The sequence below is a fragment of the Gymnoscopelus braueri genome, assembly GCF_963280865.1.
Source record: "Gymnoscopelus braueri genome assembly, chromosome: 1".
Taxonomy (NCBI): Eukaryota; Metazoa; Chordata; class Actinopteri; order Myctophiformes; family Myctophidae; genus Gymnoscopelus; species Gymnoscopelus braueri.
Window position 1 is genome coordinate 58539932 of NC_137603.1, and position 25601 is coordinate 58565532.

General features: G+C 40.6%; 2 protein-coding genes across 2 annotated transcripts; one reads left to right on the forward strand and one right to left on the reverse strand.

Moving 5' to 3' along the window:
• Positions 1–3764: 3764 nt before the first annotated feature.
• On the reverse strand, positions 3765–8787 carry LOC308090559 (putative phosphatase phospho2). Its single transcript, XM_080435784.1, has 5 exons — positions 8736–8787; positions 7279–7359; positions 6387–6481; positions 5209–5372; positions 3765–4661 (listed from the first exon to the last, which is right to left on the reverse strand). The coding sequence occupies exons 2-5, from the start codon at positions 7347–7349 to the stop codon at positions 4257–4259; spliced, it is 735 nt and encodes a 244-aa protein (XP_080291910.1). The 5' UTR covers positions 7350–7359; positions 8736–8787; the 3' UTR covers positions 3765–4256.
• A 1433-nt stretch (positions 8788–10220) lies between these two features.
• LOC308090532 (synapse-associated protein 1-like) lies at positions 10221–25086 on the forward strand. The gene is made up of 9 exons (XM_080435745.1): positions 10221–10515; positions 13357–13475; positions 16629–16695; positions 17917–17990; positions 18360–18499; positions 20481–20620; positions 21009–21058; positions 22820–22979; positions 23670–25086. The coding sequence occupies exons 1-9, from the start codon at positions 10314–10316 to the stop codon at positions 23798–23800; spliced, it is 1083 nt and encodes a 360-aa protein (XP_080291871.1). The 5' UTR covers positions 10221–10313; the 3' UTR covers positions 23801–25086.
• The last annotated feature ends 515 nt before the right edge of the window (positions 25087–25601 follow it).

Sequence of the window (25601 nt, forward strand, 5' to 3'; positions counted from 1 at the left end):
TGTTATCGCGGGTGGAAAATAGCTAAACTGCATTTAGTCTGTAGCCTAATTAAGTGGGCTTTTACTTTACAAGAGCATTTAAATTGTTTTGATGCTTTATGCAAACAGTGTGCATTTTACTCCACTACAATTATTTGACAGCTGTAGTTGCTAGTTGTAGTTACTTTTAGGATTTAGTTTATCATTGCAAAACATATATTAACCATAATACTGTTATACTAAAAAATGCTGATCTACAAGCTCACAATGCATCGTACATCTGACCAAAGATGAGCTGTTTTCGCTACTTTAGAAAACAATTTGAAAGTTTTGAAAGTATAGGTTCTGAGTTCTGGATTCCCTGAACTGAAGGTTTAGTGCAGGGGTGGGCAACTTTGATGATGGAGAGGGAGGGCCACTATATTTCCACACTCACTACAGAGGGCCACATTGGATATACTGTCGGGCGATTCTATGCCATTTTTTTTTCTTGTGCTATTTTTGTATTGGAATCCTGAAAAGTTACATTTTTATTTAATTTCAAATGCATTTAGTTATACTTATGTTAACTTTATGAACTTAAATACAAAAAAAAAGCCAATAAAAAAGCCAATAGAATTGTAATACTAGTCATTAAGCTACTACTAATATAGACTGAAGTAATTCAAGCGGGTCATGTTTGGAATTGTAACAGCTGAAATCAATGATATATCAGTATTCCGATATTAACCTGCGGGCCGCATTAAGTGAAGGTGAGGGCCGCATTAAGTGAAGGTGAGGGCCGCATGTGGCCCCCGGGCCGCCATTTGCCCACGTATGGTTTAGTGCCACCTCGGTGAGCATGGCACAACTTAGGTTCTTAGAACCTTACCTGAATCGGAACCAGATTGTATGGAAACAAATGCATCATCCTCCTCCGTGTCCACACAGGTCTACATCAGCTGCTCAGTCATGCTGTGTCGGACGGAGATTCCTGGATCCAGATGCTCTCAAGGTTGTGTCTCAGGGAGCAGCCAGCATCGTGAAAAGAGACATGCTAACGCTCAGGCTGCCATGCACTCCATTTCCCAGGGACCTTTGCACCTGATCAGAACTGACAGCCGAGGCAAGACACAATTTCATATATATATGATATATATATATGTGTGTGTGTGTGTGTGTGTGTGTGTGTGTGTGTGTGTGTGTGTGTGTGTCTAATGTAAACATCAATACTGTGTGTGATTGTATTTAATATTTATATTCATTGTTTTTTCCTTTTTTTTTCTTGACTGTTTAGGTTTAGGTTCTGGTCTAATTAACAACCTGGTCTTCATTGTTGGCTGTGTCCTGGTGTGTGGAGTGGTGCTCTACCATTCCAGGAGGTCCCGACGTCTACCAACCTCTGACTTCAAATGACAACAAATACAGCTTTAGGAGCCATATATGTCCACAGAACAATTTGAGCTGCCAACACCTTTCTGCCATGCATTTTTTTAAAGATATATATATTTTAGCTTTTTCTGCCTTTATTGATAGTATATGGTAGTAGCAGATAGACAGGAAATGGGGAGAGAGAGACGGGGAGTGACACGCAGCGAATGTCGTCGGGATCGGGATTCGAACCCGTGACACACAGTTGTCGCGGGCACCTTCAAGCCGAAAATTGTTCAACTTTTGGAGAGGAGCACCGCTCATCAATGTCACGTTGGATCTCCCTGGCTGTGTCTGACAGGCCGGTCATTTACTGTACAACCTGACTTTGAATCGTTACCATGAGAAGTCCTTGTTTTCCATTGTTTTAGCTGTAGGCTATTTGTGCTAATAACTGTCACGGTCCGCTCCTCGGACCGTGGACTGTGACTTTATTATTTAGCCATTGTCTGACCTTATATGGTATTGGACCCTTTTGGACCTTTTTGGCCACTCTTTCTGTTGTATTGTTCCCTGTTCTCCTTGTACCTTTATTTTGTAGTGTTTCCTGTCTGCCCTAGTTGTTGCTTCCTGTCTTGTCTCACTAGTATGTCTTTGCCATTATAGTTCACCTGTGTCTTGTTCTGTTACAGCCAATCATGTGTTAATTGTCCTTTGTTCTCACTTGTGCCTAGTTAGTCCCTGTCTATTTATATGCCCCTCTGTTTCCAGCATGTGTTGGTTCATTAATGTTGTTACAGTGTTCTGTCTGTTACCTATAGTGTTGCCTTGTATACCCTGTTTAGTTAATAAACCCCCCTGCATCTGAATCGCTCTGTCTCCGCTCACTGTCTGCGCTTGGGTCCTACACCTCTCTGCCTCGCACCGTGACAATACCGCAGATGACACAATAATCTAATAACGCAGATGACACAATAATCTAATAATGCTCATAAACTGCTTTCTGTGGACATGGTGAAGCTATTCGATTGTGCTTAAAACCTTGAAAAATCATGACATGAGTAATGCCATGGGCCAAGTTATTATAACATCTTGCCTCCATTAGTGTAAGTCATGCAATGGACTACATTTCTGGTGTGCAATACCTATAACATGGGGCCCTCAAAATCACATGTTTGGGTGACAGGAGTAATCCATTATGATTTCCCCCCCTTTTTATATTGAAAGATGGTATTATTTTTGAATGCACACAATACAAATATAAATACATAAAACAATGTGCAAGGACTCATGACATCAAAACAATGAGGATGTTCCGATTCAGACTATGGTCCCGGCCCGGGTGCGTACCCAGGACCACTTGGGGGGGGGGGCGCCAGGAAAAATATTGCCGAGGGCGCCAAATTGCCTAGCACCGGCCCTGAAGGAGATACCCAAGGCCTCATAGTAGGAGAGGAACTCAATTCTCTTAGGGACACAGTGGTCACGCTGGGGACTGGACCAGAAGTCCTGGGATGTATGAACGCTGCGTACAGTACAAGAGACTCGTTTTGTATCCTGGTATGATGCCCAAATATAGTTCTCGAGACAGACTCTTGGCTCACAGTTTTCAAATGCTTCCGCCTAGCAGTCTACATCAGAAGTGCTGAAAAAAAAATTAGAAAATAAAGCAGATATACCCCAGCTATTTATGCTTAGCAGAAATGGAAATTCTAAAATATATGTTAAAGAGATTTTAAAATGTTGTCTGGCTTGAGAGACTACCGACACATATTTCATGGATCAGCCGTAGTAGTGAAGTGCTTTTGAACATTTAAACCATTAAAGCATCTGTGTCATTTTCGATTTTAACCACTTTAACCATTATTTTATACTTTGGCTATTCACAAATAGCAGATACACAAGCTCATAGCGTGTCACTTCGTGCCGCGCTATGAGCTTGTAGATCTGCGATTTTTGAAATATATATATTTTTGCAAATCTTTGAATAGATATAAATATAGATATAGATATAGATAGAGATAGAGATAGATATAGATATAGATATATAGATATATAGATATTATATAGATATATATTTAAAGCGAACACTTTTAACTCAAATCTTTGCTTCTGGGGGTCCCTGGAACTAAATATTTTGAGATGGAGGTCGGCGGCCAAATGCATGATTTTGGGGGTCCTTGACATGAAAAGGTTTGAGCAACGTACGTTTTTCAGAAAACTGTTAGGATTTGGAAGACATTTTTTTAATCGGCCTCAGGTCTTAAAGGGTTAACTGAAGTCTGGAATCTCCAACCTCCCTGCCTGCTCACCTGAATCCAATCAGTTCTTTGATATTCTGCATTCTGTGAATTCATGACAGTATGTATTTTTGAATAATAGTCTATGAAACAAAAGGAATTTCTTAGAGACAAACAAGCCATTTTGACAGATTTACTTAAAACAAATGTATACCTGATTGGGTAAAAGTGCACACAATGAAAATGAACATGTTATTTGTGTTATGACTGCAAAGTCAAAGTCAAGTAGTGTCCAACACAAACTCGTCACAACGTTTTGTCCAAACCAGTGGTTCCCAAACGGTGTGGCGTGAGTCTATGAGGTGTGACAACCACATTATTATTACACTATACTGTATACAACCATACAAAAAGTTATGCATTCTTGCCTTTAATTTACAATATCGGTAAGCCTACTTTGTGCACACTCGTTTCCCAGACAAATACTACACCCTAAAAAAAATACATTTTAACATCTTTGAACCTGGTCCCTATGTTGTGCTATTCATTATAGTCAACAATTATTTCATTTTTCACAAATACAAAAATAATAATACAAATCTACAAGCTCACGATGCTCACAATGATGATTGTGAGCTTGTAGATCTGCTGTTTTCACATTTGAAAACCACCGGTTCCAAAAAAAAACTACGCGCCGACGCTCGTCTTCAGTTCGTGTAGAATCTCGGAGCCGCTGCTCCAGGTGACCACCCTGGCCTTCAGGGACAGGACGTTGTTGTCGTTGTCTTTCAGCTTGCCCAGCAGCTTCTCCAGGGTGAAGCCCTTCCGGGGCATCACCACGTCGCTTCCCCGGAGGCAGGACGTCGGGCAGAGGTCGTTGCCGCCGTCGCCCACGTAGAACATGCGGCGGTAGTCGACGCCGCGCTCCGCCTGCTCCGACAGGTACACCTCCAGGACCTTCCTCTTGCAGAGGTTGACGGGGCAGCGGGTGCAGTCGTGCAGGTGGTGGCGCTGCACCTCCATGTAGCCGCGCTCGTCGAACCGCGCCGGGTTGGTGAAGACGCGGTCGACTGCCGCCTGGACGCCCGCCGCCTGGAGGTATTAGGGTTGTCACAGTTATTTACTTAATCGCCTGATCGCAGTTATTTGAAATAATCACTATTTGTTTTGCATAATCGTCATAATCATTTCCATGTAGATTCTTTTTTAATATATTTTCAAACGTTAAAAAAAAATGTGGAAATAGCAGATCTACAAAACGCGTTACATCGTGATCACCGGTAGAAAATAAAGCAGATACCCCAGATATGTCTGCTTAGCAGAAATGGGAATTCTAAAATATGTTTAAGCGATTTTAAAATGTTATTTTGAGTTGTCTGGCTTGAGAGACTACCAACATATTTAATTATAAATATTGGAAATAGCCGATCAAAAAAGCTTGTAAATTGTCTATTTCCGGCTATTTCAACTATTCAAGTAAAAAGTTATTTATTATATATATATTATATATCTGCACTGTGGCACCTTTTGTTTACGAACCCTAAAAGCCAAGCAGAAACAGTAGACACGCAATTAAATCGCTAATCGCAAAATTAACAATTAATCGTCAAGTGAAATGTCATAATGGTGACAGGCCTACCTGGAGGATCCAGTCAATGAAGATGGTGTTGGAGTCTGAGATGACGATGCAGTCGATGGTGCTCTTGTGCTCCGATATGAAGGTCAACAGCTCGGTCATTCCATCGGTGAACGGGATGGTCTCCATCACACTGCGGACGCTGGCCTCACTGACGGCCTGGTCTCCTGCATGGATGAGACAGGATAGGATACGGATCATCCTTTATTAACCCATTAAGACCTGAGGCCCATTCTACAAATGCCTTCTAAACCAGTAGTTCTCACACTTTTTCGTGCCAAGGACCCCCAAAATTATGTATTTGGCCACGGACCCCCCCATCTGAAAATGTTTTGTGCCAGGGACCCCCAGAAGAGAAGATTTGTGTACAAAAAATCCAAAATAATTTTTTTAAAAAATCAAAAATGTTTTAAAAAATAGCAGATGTACAAGCTTGCAGTGCGGCACGAACTGACGCACTGCACTGTGAGCGTGTACATCTGCTATTTTTTAGAAGCACTGTTCTAAACCCTAAAGGCGGTTACACACCGGCGAATATGCGAATATACGCAAAATTCGGACTCGTTCCGAATAATTAAAAGACACTTTTTAGCTTAGCTTTTTCGCTCCATGTAAGCTTGCATTGACTTTATAAGGTTTTTAAAAAAAACGTATTATTCGTGGGGGGGGGGGGGGGGGGGCGGGGACATAGATTGGTGAAGCAATAGGAAGCGCCGCAGGAATCCCTGCGGCTGGGTTTGGATCCGCCCTTCAAGACCATCGATTGGGCTCGTTCTTTCAGTCTAGCTAAAAACCTAAAATGACACAGATGCTTTCCCGGTTTTATTGGGTCAACCCCTCTTATACTTTGTTGATCGGGGTCCCCCAGGGGTCTGTACTTGGCCTCCTCCTTTTTTCCCTCTACACCACATCTCTTTGGTGAAAATGGCTGCAGCTAGAGTACAAGATCATAAATTCATAAGACTCATTCATTCATGTGTGTGACAGTTACACTATAGTTATGCCCAGGCTGAAACAGGAAACACATAATGACACCTTCCATGTGTTTCTGAATCTAATCTGCTGCCGAGCCAATTAAACAAAGCTATTGGAAAACAATAAAAAAAAACAGGAAAAAGGTATGCCACCTTCAGATTTGAAAAGAGCCTACCTAGCCTAAAACAGCATCACAAAATGCTCACCTATGTAGGACATTACTCTGCCCATGTATGCTGTCCACTGGCCTTTTTGATAGGATTTCGTCAGTGAATCAGGAAGGGATTGATCTGGGAGACATCTAGTGAGAGGAAACAAATAGGACTACGTTACAACAAGGAAACAGCAAGCCGAGTATAACGTTAGAAACTAATGGACAATGTCTTCAGTAACAAAGTAGTGCAGTGGTTCCTCAAACCTTTTCATTTCAAAGACCCCCATGACTCTGAGAATATACAAATGTACACTCTCAAGAGTTACAGACCTGTAAGGGTCCATTTGGTCCCTGGAGGGCCTGGACACAACTTTGAGATCCACTGAAGTTCAGGATCAACTTGAGCACGATTGAATACAGTAAACCAGGTGTTCTCCAAAAACATATACGTTTAAAACTGTATGTATGTGTATGTATTCTCACTAATATTGTATTAACCCTTTAAGACCGGGAACACATCTGTCTCCTTTTAGATTTCTTTGGCTATTGAAAAATATCAGATATACAAGCTCATAGTGCGGCACCGAGTGCCGCGCTACAACAGTAGAGTTTTGTTTCTCTATGTGTCCAGTGTGAGAAAAGTTGTCTAGTGTGGCTGAGTAAACAGGGACTCTGTCTGTCTGTCAGACGGACCACATGTATTTCCAGGATAACAGAGATAACACAGAAAGGTTGTTATTTTGAGAGAGAAATGTCCCGCAATATGAATAGATACATTTTGATATGTTTTATTTGATGGTAACTGTTGTATAATCGCATTATTCACATCACTGGCGTGCCAATAGTCAAGGTGACGCACACCCTCGAGTGTAATATTGCTTAATAAACACACTCAGTATCACTTTATGATTATGATACAAAACTATAATGAGCTGATGAATCACCTAATCACCCAGGTGTCACTGTTGTCGTTGACCACAGTGTAGTCGAAATCAAACACCACCAGGGTCTTCATCGTTCTTCACCTGAAACGAGAAGAAAGAAACAGCTTCAGCTGGACCGCTGCTTCTCAGACGTTTTCATTTCAAGGACCCCCGTTTGCATATAAGGCCAGAGAATGCTACAACTCTATAAAAGGGTCCATTTGGTTCATAGCTAGCTAAGCATTTAGCTGGGGACCCCCTAGGAACTCCTTCAAGGACCCCCCTGGGGTACAATCATCCATGCAGTACAATCATCAAAAGACTTTATAATCGAATGGACTGAAGCTTCATCTAGCAGCGCTCAAGGGTTCTCAAACTTTTCAGGCTGTGACCCCCCAAAATAATCATATTTAAACTGGGGACCCCCCAAAAAATCATATTTGAACTGGGGACCCCCCAAAATAATCATTTGAACTGAGGACCCCCAAAATAATCATTTGAACTGGGGACCCCCCAAAATAATCATATTTAAACTGTGGTATATTCGCAGTGCGAGGCGTTGTGAGCTTGTAGATCGGCTACTTTCACAATGTTTTCCTCTTTCTTATTTGACTATTTGGCCAATTTGGTATTAAAAAGGTCTTAAAAAGTCTTTAAATTGAAATGTGCAGATACTCTGTATACACTTATACTGTATGTTGGTTTGTTTACTGTTGAGTGAGAAAACAACGTTGCACATTAAAGCTAATCATCTGGGGATCCCCCCAAAATAATTTTTGAGGGGTCCCCTAGGGTCCCGGTCCCCAGTTTGGGAACCACGTACTGATCTAACCCTGTACTTGAGTAAAAATACAAAAGTATTGGCATCAAAATGTACTTAAAGTACCAAAAGTAGAAAGTGCTGCTCATGCAGATTGTCCTGTTTTACAAGCTTTCAAATGTATTAAAATCTTGTGAAAATAGCAGATCTACAAGCTCACAATGCGTTGCATCGCGACATATTGTGAGCTTGTAGATCTGCTTTTTTTTCGAATGGCCAAAATGTATATAGGGCATAGTACTAAATAGTATGTTTATAATAATAATCAAAATCTACAAAGTAACTAGTAACTAAGGTTTTCAAATAATTGTAATGGAGTACAAATGTATAGTGGAGTAGAAGTAAAAGTACTGAAAATTGGAAATACTCCTGTACAATTACAAGTACACTACTTCAGAGTAAATGTACTTAGTTACTTTACACCCCATGTCATACTACAGAGTATAAACCATGTTTCAAAGCTCAACTATTCATGTTTTTAGCCTCATTATATCTAGCAAACAACAGCTTTATTATTACTGCTCAGATCAGTCAGAAACTCAGCCAAACACCATTATAACATCATGTCATGAACCATACATTAAACCCTAATTAAACTAACACTTAGACTCAGATCAATCTATTATAATGTTATTATAGATGAATAAATGTCTGTTACCCTGAGTGTGTAAAGCTGCCTGCTTCTGTCTTCTTCTCTGCTTTAATGGAAGCGTTGCCAGGTTTTGTGAGAGAAATAAGCAACGAGGTCTAGAAAAACAAGCCCAAAGGAAGCAACTTAGGCCACATGAGCACTTTATCGGCTATTTGAAAATAGCAGATCTACAAGCTCACAATGCGTCGCATTTTCAAAAACTCTTGCAATAAAATGTAGAATATTTGGAATATTTTGGAAACTAACAACACGAAATGATCCCTGAATCAACTTTTTCATGAAAATATTTGAGAACCACTGGTTTAAATAATACATTTTAAAAAAAGGAAGCGAGCCTACTTAAACAACTGCACTTTAGAAACAAGCCCACAAAACCCGCAACCTGCAACTACCAATTATTTACAAGCAGCCTTACAGAAAAACAAGTCCAAAGTCGCTTACAATAAAAGGACATGGCAACCCTGGTTCTGGCTTCTTCTTTGCTTCATGGTCTTCATGAAAGCAGCGAAACAAAAACAAATGTAGCTCATCACTGCCATCTAGTGGATGGGAACTGGAAACAGCACGCACACAATGTATTTTTTATTTTGTAAGTAATATATAATTAAACAATTATTATTATTATTATTATATATTTTTACTACTAATAATAATAATAATAATAATATCTCTCTGTCTTTCTCTGTCTTTCTCTCTTTCTCTCTCTCTCTCTCTCTCTCTCTCTCTCTCTCTCTCTCTCTCATGCACACACACACACACACACACACACACACACACACACACACACACACACACACACACACACACACACACACACACACACACACACACACACACACACACACACACACACACACACACACACACACACACACACACTGTCAGTCAGTCAGTCATATTTACATAATTCAGATGACAGGCAGAGGAGAGCATTACATCCAAACCAACACTAGATGGCAATGATAACTCATAAGAGCAGGACATCATACTGTAGGTAATGAGAGAATGAGAGAAGAAGAACAGTGTTGCCATGTCTAGTTATTATAAGCGACTTTGGGCTTATTTTTCTGTAAAGTTGCTTGTAAATATTGGTAGTTGTGCGTTGAGGCTTTTTGGCCTTGTTTCTAAAGTGTAGTTGCTTATTTAGGCTTGTTTCAAAAATGGTAAATTATTATTTAAACCAGTAGTTCTCTAATATTTTCATGGGAATGTTTTGTGCCAGCGATCATTTGTGTATTGTGTTGTTAGAATGTTTCAAAAAAATATTCCAAATATCCCTTAATAACTCTTATTGCAAGAGTTTTTGAAAATAGCAGATCACAAGCTCACAACGCGTCGCATGGCAACGCGTTGTGAGCTTGTAGATCTGCTATTTTTAAATAGCCAATGTGCTCATGTGGCTTGTTTTGGGCTTGTTTTCATGGACCCGATTGCTTAGTTCTCTCACAAAACCTGTCAACACTGACGGTGACTTCCTGGTTACGTCACATCTGGAGAAAACATCGAGTTGCGGACGGATCCTTTTTTTTTAGCTCTTTTTATAAATTACATTTTCATCTAAATATATAAAAACAACAGGTCAGGATGTTGAAGGGCTGGGGGGCGTGGCTGGGCCTGGACAACAACAAGACAGCAGAGATTGACAGCTCCGTGTCTCCTGTGGAAGAAGAAGAAGAAGGAGAACAAACAGAGGAGGAGAAGATTGTTCAGACACAGAATGAAGTAAACAAACAGCAGGCAGCTGATCCAGAGTCAGATCCTAGCACACAGGAGAAAGGACTGAGTGGTGAGAGACCCCCTCTATAACTGATCTAGGTTTTAATAAACCCCCTTTATAACTGATCTAGGTTTTAATAAACCCCTTTTATAACTGATCTAGGTTTTAATAAACCCCCTTTATAACTGATCTAGGTTTTAATAAACCCCCTTTATAACTGATCTAGGTTTTAAGAAACCCCTTTTATAACTGATCTAGGTTTTAATAAACCCCCTTTTATAACTGATCTAGGTTTTAGTAAACCCCCTTTATAACTGATCTAAGTTTTAATAAACCCCTTTTATAACTGATCTAGGTTTTAATAAACCCCCTTTATAACTGATCTAGGTTTTAATAAACCCCCTTTATAACTGATCTAGGTTTTAGTAAACCCCCTTCTATAACTGATCTAGGTTTTAGTAAACCCCCTTCTATAACTGATCTAGGTTTTAAGAAACCCCCTTCTATAACTGATCTAGGTTTTAAGAAACCCCCTTCTATAACTGATCTAGGTTTTAAGAAACCCCCTTCTATAACTGATCTAGGTTTTAAGAAACCCCCTTCTATAACTGATCTAGGTTTTAGTAAACCCCCTTCTATAACTGATCTAGGTTTTAAGAAACCCCCTTCTATAACTGATCTAGGTTTTAGTAAACCCCCTTCTATAACTGATCTAGGTTTTAAGAACCCCCTTTTTATAACTGATCTAGCTTTTAATAAACCCCTTTTATAACTGATCTAGGTTATAACAATCCCCTTTTATAACTGATCTAGGTTTTAAGAAACCCCCCTTTTATATCTAGGTTTTAAGAAACCCTCTTTATAACTGATCTAGGTTTTTAAGAACCCCCTTTTTATAACTGATCTAGCTTTTAATAAACCCCTTTTATAACTGATCTAGGTTATAACAATCCCCTTTTCTAACTGATATAGGTTTTAAGAAACCCCCCTTTTATATCTAGGTTTTAAGAAACCCACCTTTTATATCTAGGTTTTAAGAAACCAACCTTTTATATCTAGGTTTTAAGAAACCCTCATTTATAACTGATCTAGGTTTTAAGAAACCCCCTTCTATACTGATCTAGGTTTTAAGAACCCCCTTTTTATAACTGATCTAGGTTTTAAGAAACCCCCTTTTATAACTAGGTTTTAAGAAACCCTCTTTTATAATTGATCTAGGATTTAAGAAACCCCCTTTTTATAACTGATCCAGAGTCTGATCCCAGACTGGAGAAAGGACTGAGTGGTAAGAAACCAAATTGTATAACTGATCCACAATCAGATCCCAAGGAAACCTCTTTCTATCTAATCTGCCATCAGATCATTCCTAACAGAAGAAAGGACTGTTTTCAGAAACTCCCTGAGAGTGTACAAATGGAACCAAATGGACCCTTGTGGGTCAACTTGGTTCCATTTGCAGATTTTGCACACTTTGACTTGATGTCTTTATTTGAGAGGGTCAGTCTATTAATGGACAAGGCATTCAAAGACAGTATTGTACAGTACACTCAGGATTCTAGTGTGTTTTCACAAACATTGCAACAGGATATGAACTTGGACCTACAGTATATTAATAGAATGTTTTTTTCAAGTAAAATTGGTCCCAGTCTGTTCCTAACGTCCTACAGCAGCACAACTACTCTGGAAATGTCTATAAATTAAAACTAGAATTGTTTTATTTGGCATTATTTATCATCCATCCCCACGAAACCTATTTTTACAACTCTGTACGCTCTCAGTTAAATTCACACAGAGGATTTTGTTTTACTGTGTGCTGATTATTCACACTGCAACTGGATATGAACTTGGACCTACAGTATGTAGAATAGTAAAAAATGAAAAAAAAAATCAATCTGTCCTATAGCAATGCAGAACCAACTGAACATTTATACAGATTTTACCTAGAAGGATTGAATTTGGCATAATCTGTCACTAAATGTGTGTTGGTGTGTGTTTAAAGGTGTTAAATCTATGATGATGATGATGATGATGTTTTCTCCTACACTGCAGCAAATGGATGGCTCGTTGGGCAATATATTATAATACAATCCTTTTATTTTATTGGCATAAGTAATCTTTTCCTGGTTTTAAAGGCTAAATTACAGTATAGTGATGTAATTGTTATGAACCTACCACACTGCTCTGTGGTAGGTTCTATTATTTACCTTTACTCACTTATATAGGTATTATTTATAATGGGTATTATTTATATATTATTATTTAGTAAAAATCTGATGTGTAAATAATTATATTTATTTTGTGGAAGCACCAAAGCACCAATAGATTTTGTCATGGCCCAGCCCTATCTATAGATTAAACTAAATGATTGCATATACACATGGGGTATTCATGCTGCCAGTTGTTCCCAAACGGTGTGTTGAGGCACACTGGTGTGCCGTGAGACAGGTCCAAGTGTGCCTCACGGTTTTGTGACAAACACACATTACACGTATGTTGCAACATACATCTAATTTTAACCACATGAACCCTAGCATCCCTAGTCTGGAGGCAAATATTCAGCAAAAAAATTGTAGAAGGGGGAAAACAGGAAGGGGTCTAGTGTAGACTTGTGGGGGACTCTGTCAACTAAGTATTTAGGTTTTATTACATTAAGAATTTCAAAAATAGCTCTAGACATGCCTTGAGATTTTCACTCACCCATCACTGTGCCTTGGGCACAACACGTTTGAAAACCACTGGACTTTTCTTTCTCTGTTCTTTCTCCCCTTTCCTGTAAACTATAAATGAAGGAGCCTGTGTTACTTCTTTACTCCTCTGTAAACCTGTGATCATGTGACAATCAAGCCTGATTCTGATTTGGACTAATAGATGAATAGATGACATGAACACTATAACTCTTCCGTTTTGCAGACTACATCTTCACTTTCGCCTCCTCTGCCTCCAAGAAGATCTCTGAGTCTGTGGCTGGGACTGCTCAGACCATCAAGAAGAGTGTGGAGGAAGGAAAGATCGACGGCATCATCGACAAGGCATGATTACTCTTCATCTTAAACTGACTTCTAATTAGGGGTGCGGCAGTTAATCGAACTAATCACTTTTTAACCGATAAATTAATTGATGAATAATTTATAATAAAAAATCAGTCCCTATTTTGAGCATGTATTTTGAGGCGGATTGTATTCATTTATTTATTTTAAATAGCAGATCTACAAGCTCACAACGCATTGCATCGTGACACGTTGTGAGGTTGTAGATATGCTATTTTAACAATTTTTGCACGACACTACTGGAATAATAAAAAAAACTGCTGGAAAAAAAGGTGCTAGATTATAAAGAAAATAATCGATAGTTGCAGGCAGCCCTACTTCCAAAACAACAGAAAGATCACCAGCACTCATTTCAGGCCGGAGCCTTCAGGCCGTTTGTTTTTTGCTGCCCGTGCCTGCTTATAAAGGAACCTAAAAGGGCTGTAAGTGAGTGCTGGTGATCTTTTTGTGTTGTTGTGAACTCTTTGCACCCTGTAAGAGACTATTGTTTGAGTTTAAGTGTTCGCATTCCTTATGAAGTTCAAGTTATACTTCAAAGACTTGTCTGGCAACATGTGGAACGTGATGCCAGTGGAACAGAATGTGACTGAAGGTGCCTTGAGGTTGTTTACAACCTCAAGGCACCTCCACGTAGATGTGGAGGTGATATCTTTCTGTATTTGTTATTGAACAGGGACATTGCACAATTAATATGATTTCACCAGAGCTAATGTACATATGTAGTCCTTGGGGGGGAGGGGGGGGGGCGTTGTCGGTAGCACATCAATTGTGAGCATAGCTTGTGTGTCCGTGTGCGTGTGTACACAATTTAAAACATTGTAGACATTATTGCAGAAATAATAATCACATTTAAAAGAGAGCTACACTGCAAAATATGATGCAAAATGTTCTCTTTAGCAACTAGTTTTGAATATAATATAATCAAAGGCACACCAGTGTGAACATAATCACAGTGAGATATATTTAATGGATTTATAATACCAATAAAAATGCAGGCATAGGCTTCTAATGACTTTTTCATCTGCCATTTTTTAACGGAAGATGTAACCTTTTTCAAAGCACAGCACTCTCTGATGTTCAATTCATAGAGCTCTATAATATCTGGAGAGTGAAAATCCTTGCCCACTTCATTGCAATGAAAGTTGCTCACCCAGTGCATATTACTCCCCCGGAAGTACTAGAACCTCCTTCCGGGTTTGGTCATCAACTTGATGACAATAGAGCATGGGTCTTCAACAGGGGGTCCGGGACCCCTAGGGGGTCCTCAGAGTTACTACTGGGGGGCCGGCAAGTCTTTGTGTGATTGGATTTTTTGAACCCCTTATGCCTATTCTGAAGAGAACTTAAGCCAAAAATAGCAGATCTCCGTTGGGCTGAAAGCGCTGAAGACCCCTGCAATAGAGCATGTGCATCCCAAACTATCTCCAATGAGCGAGCTTATCGAGCCTATTGGTCAAGCCACACAAGCTAGCAGGACACAGAGCTGGCCCTCTCATTCCCGGAGGATGAACTTGTACATCAAGCCGCCTCACGCTACAGAAACAGGACATTGGCCCCTGCCCTATGGGTTATTATTTACTTACCTGGGGGCTTGGTTCAACTTTAAAGGAGAGATCCGGACATTTTAAGTGTTATCTTTGATGTGTCGCTAATCACTCACCATCATTGAAAGGGACGTTGAGTTATTTCAGAGAGTCCCGTGTCGTTCAGTCTGTCGACCCCCTCCGTTGGCATAATGGGAGCCTGTGTAAGAGTGAAAATCGTCTATTATAGCGAGCGAGCTTCCGTTTGTGCAGAACTTGATGACGCTGGTTGCTTGTTTCTTCCACAGAACCTGGCGTCTGTGGAAGAAATAAGCAACCAGCATCATGTCGTTCTGCACGAACGATAGCTCGCTCGCGACATTCAGTGCACGTTTGAGTATCATGACACTCCACGATGAGCAGTAGTAGAGAAAAAACGAACTTTGTATCGGTTATAATAGACGATTTTCACTCTTACACGGGCTCCCATTATGCCAACGGAGGGGGTCGACAGACTGGACGACACGGGACTCTCTGAAATAACTCAACGTCCCTTTTAATGATGGTGAGTGATTAGCGACACATCAAAGATAACACTTAAAATGGGCGGATCTCTCCTTTAAAACAGCATTCTGGCTACATTTTGTAGAGTAACTTTGGCACAGCCAGTGCCCTCTAGTGGAGGATCTTGTTGATGTCGTGCAAGTATTGCAATTTACTCAAAGGTGTTTAAATGAAAACACCTTGAGTAAAGGCTACAGCTTGGTAAACGCTGCGCTTAGTTTTCAGTTGCAGTCCATTAACATGATTTATATTCCTTTAGTTTGTTTGTGTGTGTGTGCAGGGGCGTAGCACCAAATTCTGGGCCCTGGGAACAAAGATTCACTGTGGGCCCCCCTATGATTTATTTTCTTTAAAAAAGACCAAAAAAAAATAATATATATATATATATTTTTTTGGGCCCTAGTAACTCAGTCCCACTTACACCCCCCCCTGTGACGTGTGTGTGTGTGTGTGTGTGTGTGTGTGTGTGTGTGTGTGTGTGTGTGTGTGTGCGTGTGCGTGCCTGATCCAACCCTACAACCCCTCCCGCTCACTCAGATCAGCTAACACGGGGAAGCTGTCTGCACCGTCCCTAAAACACCCGGGATGTTCATCACGTCCCAGACTCTTCTCCCTCCTGGCCCCCAAACTGAGGAACAAATTCCTCATTGCAGTCATAACTGAAGACTCTCTCTCCCAATTTTCCTGGCGTAATCTGAAGACTCACCTCTTCAGACTCCACCTCACGCCCTAGCACTCTCGCTCTCTCATTACCCCTTCCTCAAGACATGACTACCGTGCAAACATACCGTGGTCATTCTTTCTCATGTTTTTGTTTCTTAGGTTTTTCTCGACCACAATGTTAAGAATGTAAATTATATAGCATGTTATTTAAACAGATGCTAGGTTCAATGTTTACCTGGTGTCATATAGTTTCAATGTACAGATTATTTGTTTTTGATAGTTTATTGTTTAAACTGATGCTAGGTTATTGGTTTACCTGTGATCCTGTGATTGTAAATTGTGTGTGTGTGTGTGTGTGTGTGTGTGTTTGTGTGTGTGTGACCAGACTTTCCTGGGAGATTTCCAAAAGGAACAAGAGAAGTTTGTCCAGGAAAAGAAATCTAAGAAATCAGGTAAGAATGGAAGCAGACAGGACAAAATGTCCTAATCCTTTTGTGTTCTTCTGGTCGCTTAACCACTTGCCCCCAGATACCCTTATTTGGTTCTTATTAGGTCATCAAAAATAAATAAAAACACGTTGCGTTGTGATGTGTTTATAGCTCGGTGAACACCTCACAAATCTTTCTCACAAAAAAATCTGCATTTTCAAAAACAGCTAAAAATAGCTGGTCTGCAAGCTCACAACACGCCGCAATGCCACACGTTTTGAGCTTTATGACAGTGAGCATTTAGGACAGCTACGTCTCACACATTCTGTTAATTTGAATGGAATCATCACTGTCATTTGAAGGAATAGATTTGCATAACTGTTCTTTCCAAGACTAAAAAAGAAGAAAGACATGTCATCTCCGTTTCCTTTCCGTATCTGCGTGAAGTAGGCGGATGCCTTTTTAGGATACCGGAAGCAGGTTGGAGTCTATTATTTCCAATGGAAGAGTGAACGTAAACTCTCCAAGATTTTCATACTAAAATGGCTTTTTTCAGAAAGACAAATCAGGAGAACATCTACTTTATTATCGACCTTTCTCTGTCCCAGCAACACGCTCTCGCAGTACCAGTAAACATAGCACCAGTAAACATAGGACGTTCGTGAGATCTGCTATCAGCCACTTAGGAGAGGAGTAGGATTTGTGTACCGTTTCGCCTCTAGTTGCTCCAATTGAGATGGTCTATATTTCTATATCAACCATAACTTTGGTACTCTTTTCTAGAAGATGGCATAAACATTTCCTGTTCTGGGTCAAGTTTCCCATAGCTTCATTTGATTGGCTCAGCAGCAGATTTGAACTGGAAACACACAACACCTTCTTCATAATGTGTTTCCGGTTCAAACCTGCTGCTGAGCCAATCAAATGAAGCTATGAGAAACTGACCCAGAACAGAGAACTACAGTTATTATGCACAGAGCCTATTCAGCTCTGACATTATCTGGTGTGGCCACAACTAGCTCTTTATTCCTTACTCCCCAAAGGGCATTTCTCTATGACCTGCAGAAACCTAATACTGTGTGTGTGTGTGTGTGTGTGTGTGTGTGTGTGTGTGTGTGTGTGTGTGTGTGTGTGTGTGTGTGTGTGTGTGTGTGTGTGTGTGTGTGTGTGTGTGTGTGTGTGTGTGTGTGTGTGTGTGTGTGTGTGTGTGTGTGTGTGTGTGTGTGTGTGTGTGTGTGTGTGTAGACTCGGCAGTACCTCCCTGGGTTGGTTACAATGAGGAGGAGACCATTCAACAACAGATCCTGGCTCTGTCTGCTGTGAGTGTTTCATATGCAGTATGATTGTGTCAACATGTCCCACTGCTGTGCCTGTGAAACTGTGTATGAAGCAGTGGTTCCCAAACTTTTTGAAATGTTTTATCTCCCCCGGGCCCAAACTAGGTCGATCTAGCCGATCTACAAGCTCAGCTATGAGCTTGTAGATCGGCTATTTTCACTACTTCTTAGAACTTAGTGTATTTTATTTATGAAATTCATGTAAAATGTTAGATTTTTTCTTTTTAGAAAATCTTTCGAAATAATGATTATTTACCAAAAAAGGATAAAGGAATTGCAACCCATAACAATTATGTAAACCTTTTGCATAATACTGCATGCTTGTTGTTGTGTTGTTGTGTTGAATTTTAGGACAGGAGGAACTTCCTGCGTGACCCTCCTGCAGGGGTCCAGTTCCACTTTGACCTGGAGCAGATGTATCCTCTGGCTGCAGTGATGCTGGAGGAGGACGAACTGCTCAACCGCATGCGCTTCGACCTCGTTCCCAAACAGTCAGTCCTGTGTGTGTGTGTGTGTGTGTGTGTGTGTGTGTGTGTGTGTGTGTGTGTGTGTGTGTGTGTGTGTGTGTGTGTGTGTGTGTGTGTGTGTGTGTGTGTGTGTGTGTGTGTGTGTGTGTGTGTGTGTGTGTGTGTGTGTGTGTGTGTGTGTGTGTGTGTGAGACATACACAGACATAGAGAGTAAAACGTATGATTTTAATGTACTACTTAACATTAAAATAGTTAAATGATATTACAATAAAAAAAATGGCACACATTAATAAAAAAACAATGCTTGAAATGTTGTCTTGACATCTAGTGTCCAACATCAAATATATTTACTGACTTAGTCGAGAATCAAGAAGGTCACTAACTTACTAAGTACAAGCAGCAAAAGGTTTTTGGGACGTGTTCCGCAAAATTGTGCTAACATTCTATGTGATATTAAAGCAACAAAAAAAAGTAAATAAATAAAGAAATAATTGTCAACATTGTCAGCCAGTTGGTGACCTTCCTGAGTCTGACCCCAGGATTGAAATTCCTCAGTGGAAGAGTAGGGAGACTACCTTCAGTGCTAGTTGTATTATATAACATACTCTACCTGTCTACCATTCAGATTGATCATTTTATTCATTACAATATGTCCTGGATTTCAGCTTTAAGGGAATCAAACACAATTAAAGTTCTAAATTGTAATTATGGAAAGGCCTTTGGATAAAAGGATGTTTTTACGAAGGGATTTTAAAAGACAAGTGATTTATCAGGCCCAGGTCCTCAGGCAGGTCGTTCCAGAGTGGAGAAGCCCTGACAGCAAAAGGCACGGGTCACCATTTGTCTTTAGCCTGGACTCAGGAACAACCAGCAGGTTTCTCTGCCTGAGGACCTCAGGCTGCACACATCAGGCTTATAAGCGGCTAATAACTCTAAAATGTAATTAGGAGCCAGGCCATGAAGTGCCTTAACCCATTAAGACCGGGAACGCATCTGTGTCATTTTTAAGATTTCTTTGGCTATATAAAAATAGCAGATATACAAGCTCGTAGCGCGGCACCGAGTGCCGCGCTACGAGCTTGTAGATCTGCAATCTTTTTTTTTTTATCGTGAAAATGTGTCAATGTGTTTGAATATATACATACTTTTTTAAAGAGAACGTTTTTAACCCAAATCTTTGCTTCTGGGGATTTTACAAATGTTTTCTAAATCCTAACAGGTTTTTTTTCCTCAAGTTCTTTTTACATATGTTGGTATATTATCAATGGTTTTCAAACTTTTTTCATGTCAAGGACACCCAAAATAATATGTATTTGTCCGCGGACCCCCTCCCATCTAAAACTATTTTGTTCCAGGGACCCCCAGAAGCAAAGATTTGAGTTAAAAATGTATATAAAAGATTTGCTCAAATTTTCACTATTTTTCTAAAAATAGCAGATCTACAAGCTCATAGCGCGGCACTCGGTGCCACGCTATGAGCTTGTATATCTGCTATTTTTGAATAGCCAAAGACATCTTAAAATGACACACATGCGTTCCCTTCCCGGCCTTAAAGGGTTAAAATAAATTTGCTTGGGCGCTCGGGTTGGCACAGGGGGGCCTGCACCTGTCCACCATCGCCAAGTCTAGATGTTCAAATCCATTGTGGTTTATCCGGTTATAATGCACATAATTTGCCGCGTCGAGAGGAGGGAGGCCTGGCGGGGAGGCTGATCTTTGTCTCTGTGCCAGCAGCTCCTACGGGTTGGGAGCGGTGCTTGTCGCAGGGGGGGGGGGGGGGGTGTTAAACACGCCTCACTGGCAGGTGAGCCAGTAGGGTACAATAGCAATGGCAACACAGAAAAGTATGGAGAGGTGGGTTAATTGACATAAAGTCTAAATTGGGAGAAGAAAAGTAATTTGTGTGTGTGTGTGTGCGTGTGCGTGTGCGTGTGCACTGTATACAAACACATAATGTATGCTCTCTCATGTGTCTATGTGTGTGTGTGTGTGTGTGTGCTACAGTGTGAAGGAGGATGTGTTCTGGAGGAACTATTTCTACCGGGTGTCTCTGATCAAACAGTCGGCCCAGCTCACGGCTCTGGCCGCACAGCAGCAGCTGCACAACGATGGACAGGACAGAGAACAGGACGTCCCTCTCCCAGGTCTGCGTTTCAATGCAATGGATTAACCCATTAAAGCTGGGAAAGCATCTGTGTCATTTTAGATTTTAGCTATATGTACATAGCAACATAGGTTTTTCAGAAAACTCCTAGGATTTAGGACATTGGTGGTTCTCAAAAATAGCAGATCTACAAGCTCACAGCGCAGTGACGCGCTGTGAGCTTGTACATCTGCTACTTTTGAAACATTTTTGCTTGAACGTGTTTGAATAATAAAACAAATCTGGGGGTCTCTGGCACAAAACAGTTTCAGATGGGGGTATTATTATTATTATTATTATAATTATTATTTTGCATTAGACAAACACTTCCGCTGCTTCAAACTATAGGCTGACCTATGAAACTAACAGCAGTCTGTTTTATCATGCAGAAAACGTCAGACCAAAAACCCCACCTGTTTCCATCAGTGACATGCAGAAGGTAAGAGTAACCTTTGCATTTACATGTTGGACATATGACTGATGAATTATCCAATTCATTACTTATAGGAATATACTGTTGACTGATTACTTACGCAGTGCAGCATGCAACTAGAGAAGAGGCTTGACATTGTGGATCATCTACATCAGTGGTTCTCAACATGTGGGTCGGGACCTCCAGGGGGGCCCCCAATTTATTTTGGGGGGTCCCCAGATGATTAGCTTAAAGTGCAACATTGTTTTCTCACTCAACAGTAAACAGTTTATACAAGGTATCTGCACACTTATAAAGTGACAATTTAATGACTTTTAAGGGCTTTTTTTTTTTACCAAATTGGCCAAATTGTCAAATATTACATAAGAAAGAGGCAAACATTGTGAAAATAGCCGATCTACAAGCTCACAATGCCTCGCAGTGCGAGGCATTGTGAGCTTGTAGTTCAGCTATTTTCATAATATTTATCTGTGGAGCCGAGTCAAACTAAATGTAATGCCTACAATTCCAAGTGCTTGTCAGGGTGGGGGGTCCCCAGTTCAAATATGATTATTTTGGGGGGTCGAGGCCTGAAATGTTTGTGAACCCTTGTACTACAGAATATCTAGACAACAGTATCAGTTGTTTTTTAATTTTTTTATTTTTCAATGCATATTTATGTTGAAATGACTTAAAATGAGAAAAGTTCTGTAAAGGTGACCGTACAGGCGGCATCGCATATCACGAGTCGAGGAAGTTTCTAGTTGTATACTGCATTGACTGCCACTGTAGTTGGTACAATATTGGACTGTAAATGTACATAGTTGTAGTTGTCTAGCATTCAAAACCAGATATATTTCCAATGCGTTGGAAGACTTTCCTACTTACTTACCGTACTTAATCCTCTTCGTGCTGGATAGCACATAAGGTATTCACCAATGAACCCCATTGCTGTCCCTCCCAGCATCTGGTTCATTGGTTAGGATTTCTGTGGCAGGATCTGTTTTTACGTGGCAGGGTCGCTGGCCCTGCACACAATCCTTGTATTTTTGGACTGGTGCAATTATAAGCAGCAGCAAGGTAATACTACTTCCACCCCTGACGTCACAGCCTTGAATATGGGAAATGTTGGGAGTGGGGCAGATGTGCCTGTTCAAACACAATTTCCAAAATGTATACAACATATTTGTTTAGGTAGGGGAATGCCAAATTATAACACACCATAACATTACATAATTATAACATCACACAATTATAACATAACAAAACAATTTTTTTTCACATTAGTTGGATTTCCAGCATTAAAGGTTTCATGACATTCAGTTTTACAACACATTAAAAGTCGTTGTCATGGTCCTTCAAACGTGTGTAAAAAGTTTAAAAAAAAATTCCACTCCAGTGATCCATGGCAGGTGTTTTTCTCTCACATTTCTAAAGCCTTTTCAACTGCAATGAAAATAGAAATCTTTGCCTGCGGGTGTCGCTGTTGAGGGATTTTGCCTGTCAATCATCGCCTCTGCTCCACTAAGGAAAGGATAGGGGAGGGGAGGGGCGAGGAGGAGAGTGGGCGGGATTAATGGCCTATGACTTCACACTCCAAGGGCCAAGCACAGATTAGTTTTCAGCCTAATTATTCAGAAAACCCCAGACCACAGAAAATCCACTGAATGTTCAACGTTCAGATTTTTTTGGTGTAATTGAGGTCATAAAACCCCCCCAAAAAACATAAAAAAAAAAAAAAGTGAAAATGAATGTCATAGAACCTTTAAGTTGTTGTCGTCCTCTCAGCCACCTCAGGAGGAAGACGAGGAGATGTCCACCAGCCCCGGCGTGTCCGAATTTGTGAGCGACGCTTTTGACTCGACGTCCATCGACCAGGACGACTTCAGGAAGGAGATGGAACAGCTGGTGCTGGACAAGAAGGAGAGCAGCCCCCCCACTCCTGATGGTCAGAGTCCTTACTTTCCTAAGGCTGTAGGGTGCTTGCTGACGCTGTTGAACATCACAGCTCATATAACAGTACTGTTACACTACATATGGTTTCACTCATGTAGGGATGCAAATTATAGATTCATTCTTTATCGTTTAGTTCAGGGGTTTTCAACTGATTTTGACCCAGGGACTGACTAAGAGCAACCTGGGGACCACCACTATTGTGCGTGGTGGGTCCATCATAGACCCACCCCACACAATAGTGGTGGGGGGTTCATGCACCGCAGGGAGCTGGAGAAAATAGCAATAATATCAATATAATATCTAATAAAATACAGTGATTTTGTTTGAATATGATGGAATATGATTAAGGATTACTGTGATTATGGTAAGCTCACATTTCATATCACACACACACCATACAGTAAGAACTCCTGTAATTTAAAAAAACATTTTTTTAATGCATGGCCAGGGACCACCTGCAATACCTCCGCGGACCACCAGTGGTCCGCAGACCACCGGTTGAAAACCCCTGGTTTAGTTCATAACCTTATTGATCGATTCATCGATTAATTGATTTGCAAATAGCTGTGTGTGTGCGCGCGCTCATGTGGTGAAGTCACTTCTTTTGGGCTTGTTTTCGTAGACCTGGTTGCTTTGTTTCTCTCTCAAAATCTAGCAACACTGCTTCTCTCTCCCCTCTCAGAGGAACCGGCCGACTGGGAGAAGGAGCTCCAGCAGGAGCTCCAGGAGTACGAGGTGGTGACGGAGTCGGACAACAAGGACGACCAGTGGGACCAGGAGATCGAGAAGATGCTACAAGGCGACGACAGCTAGACCGTCCTTCGCTTCACTTCACCGTCTTCTCCGCACAAAACACTCAGCAGGCCCCTATAACTTATGACTTATGGGAGAGGAGGGGGTTTAGTATTTCCCTCCTGTATGATTATGACCTGTCGACTTGTATCCATGCTCTATAACAGATAATAATACGAGTAAATAAGCATAGATAAGAAGGGTAGAAGGTTTGGGACATACAATACCGCATGTTATGACCAGTGTTGTTACGGTTTGGTCGAGTGTGTCCTTTAGGGCTGGGTGATATGGACAAAATCAAATATCTCTATATTTTTTGACCAAAATACTTCGATATTGATATTGTGACGATGCTACTGTGTTATAATGTTATTTGTTTTTTCAAGTTTTTTTTTTCTTCTTTTTTTAGAATAGCTAAAATAGCTGATCTAGATGCATTTACGTCATTTCAGACGAAAGAAAAGACAACACTTGCTTAAGTATAGTGCAGGGAGCGGCAACATGACAAATGAAGACGGGACATGTTTGTTGTTCCAAATGTTTGTTTTTCAAGCGCCGGGGCCACAAAAAGTAGCCAAATACACGCAAGAAGTGACGTCAACACACGTGGCGTTAATTCCTTTTCCCTATTCGCACTTACTAGGGCATAACGTCACTGTAGCTAAAATGATAATATCAATGTATTGCCCAGCCCTTAATGTCCTTTACTTCTCCCTTTAGCAGTGGTTTCTCAAAGTGGGGTCCAGGGACCCTCGAGGTTCCTTGAGGGGGTTCCAAATGGACCCTTACAGATCTGTAACTCTGAGAGTGTACAAATTGAACCACCTTAAGGGTCAATTTGGTTCCATTTGTACACCCAAATTTATGGGGGGGGGGTCCTTGAAAAATGTTTGAGAGAACCACTGCACTTTAGTTTCCATCAGTCCGTTGTAATAAAGAGGGTGGCCTGCAGATGGCGCTTTAGTACAAGTCCCAGACGTTCTACTCTGGTAGAGGGGGCCTGTTTGAAATTATAGATAGACTTGGAAATGTATCTTTTTATTTCAACTACTACTGGTGGTGATTTGTACAGTTAAGACTGACAAAACATAGAGCTATGTGTATGTAAATAAAGAGGATTGTGACCCTGCACAATGATGAATAATTATCCAAAATAAATTGCCATAATTTGCATAGGTATGTCCTCTTTAAAAAAAAACTGTTATTTGAATGATTCCTGATATTGTGTGTACTGTCTGCATATGTGAGGTTTCTGTTTGATACTTTCTCTTAATAAATATTCCTTTCTTATTATGGACAGAATTCTACCAGTGCATTATGAATCAAGTTTATATACGCACAGGGGGATATCGTTGCTGTCGGACCGAAACCTCTTATCTCCATATTTTAACGTAGTGTTTTTTTTTTGTAAATTAACGCCCTACTACTACAGTGTCACACAAAAGCATCAAAAGTAGCAGATCCGCAAGCTTGAACTTGTAGATCTGCTACTTTTGCTGTTTTTGGACAGGTTTCCAATCGACAGGGACGATATGATCCCAGGACGGTTAGAAGAACTAAGGTTCGATTTGCTGGGGGAGATCTTAATGCATCCTAATGAATTGAGTGATATGCGCAGGTTGAGGAAATAGTCAACTCAAGCGACAATAATCCACAGTGAAAGGAGCTTAGGTTATTGCTGTGTGTATCGGCTGCATAATATAGGTCTGATTCCCAAAATTATTTTGGGGGTCCCTAGATGATTAGCTTAATATGCAACATTGTTTTCTCACAGTTAACAAACCAACATACAGTAAACATGTATACAGGGTATCTGCTATCT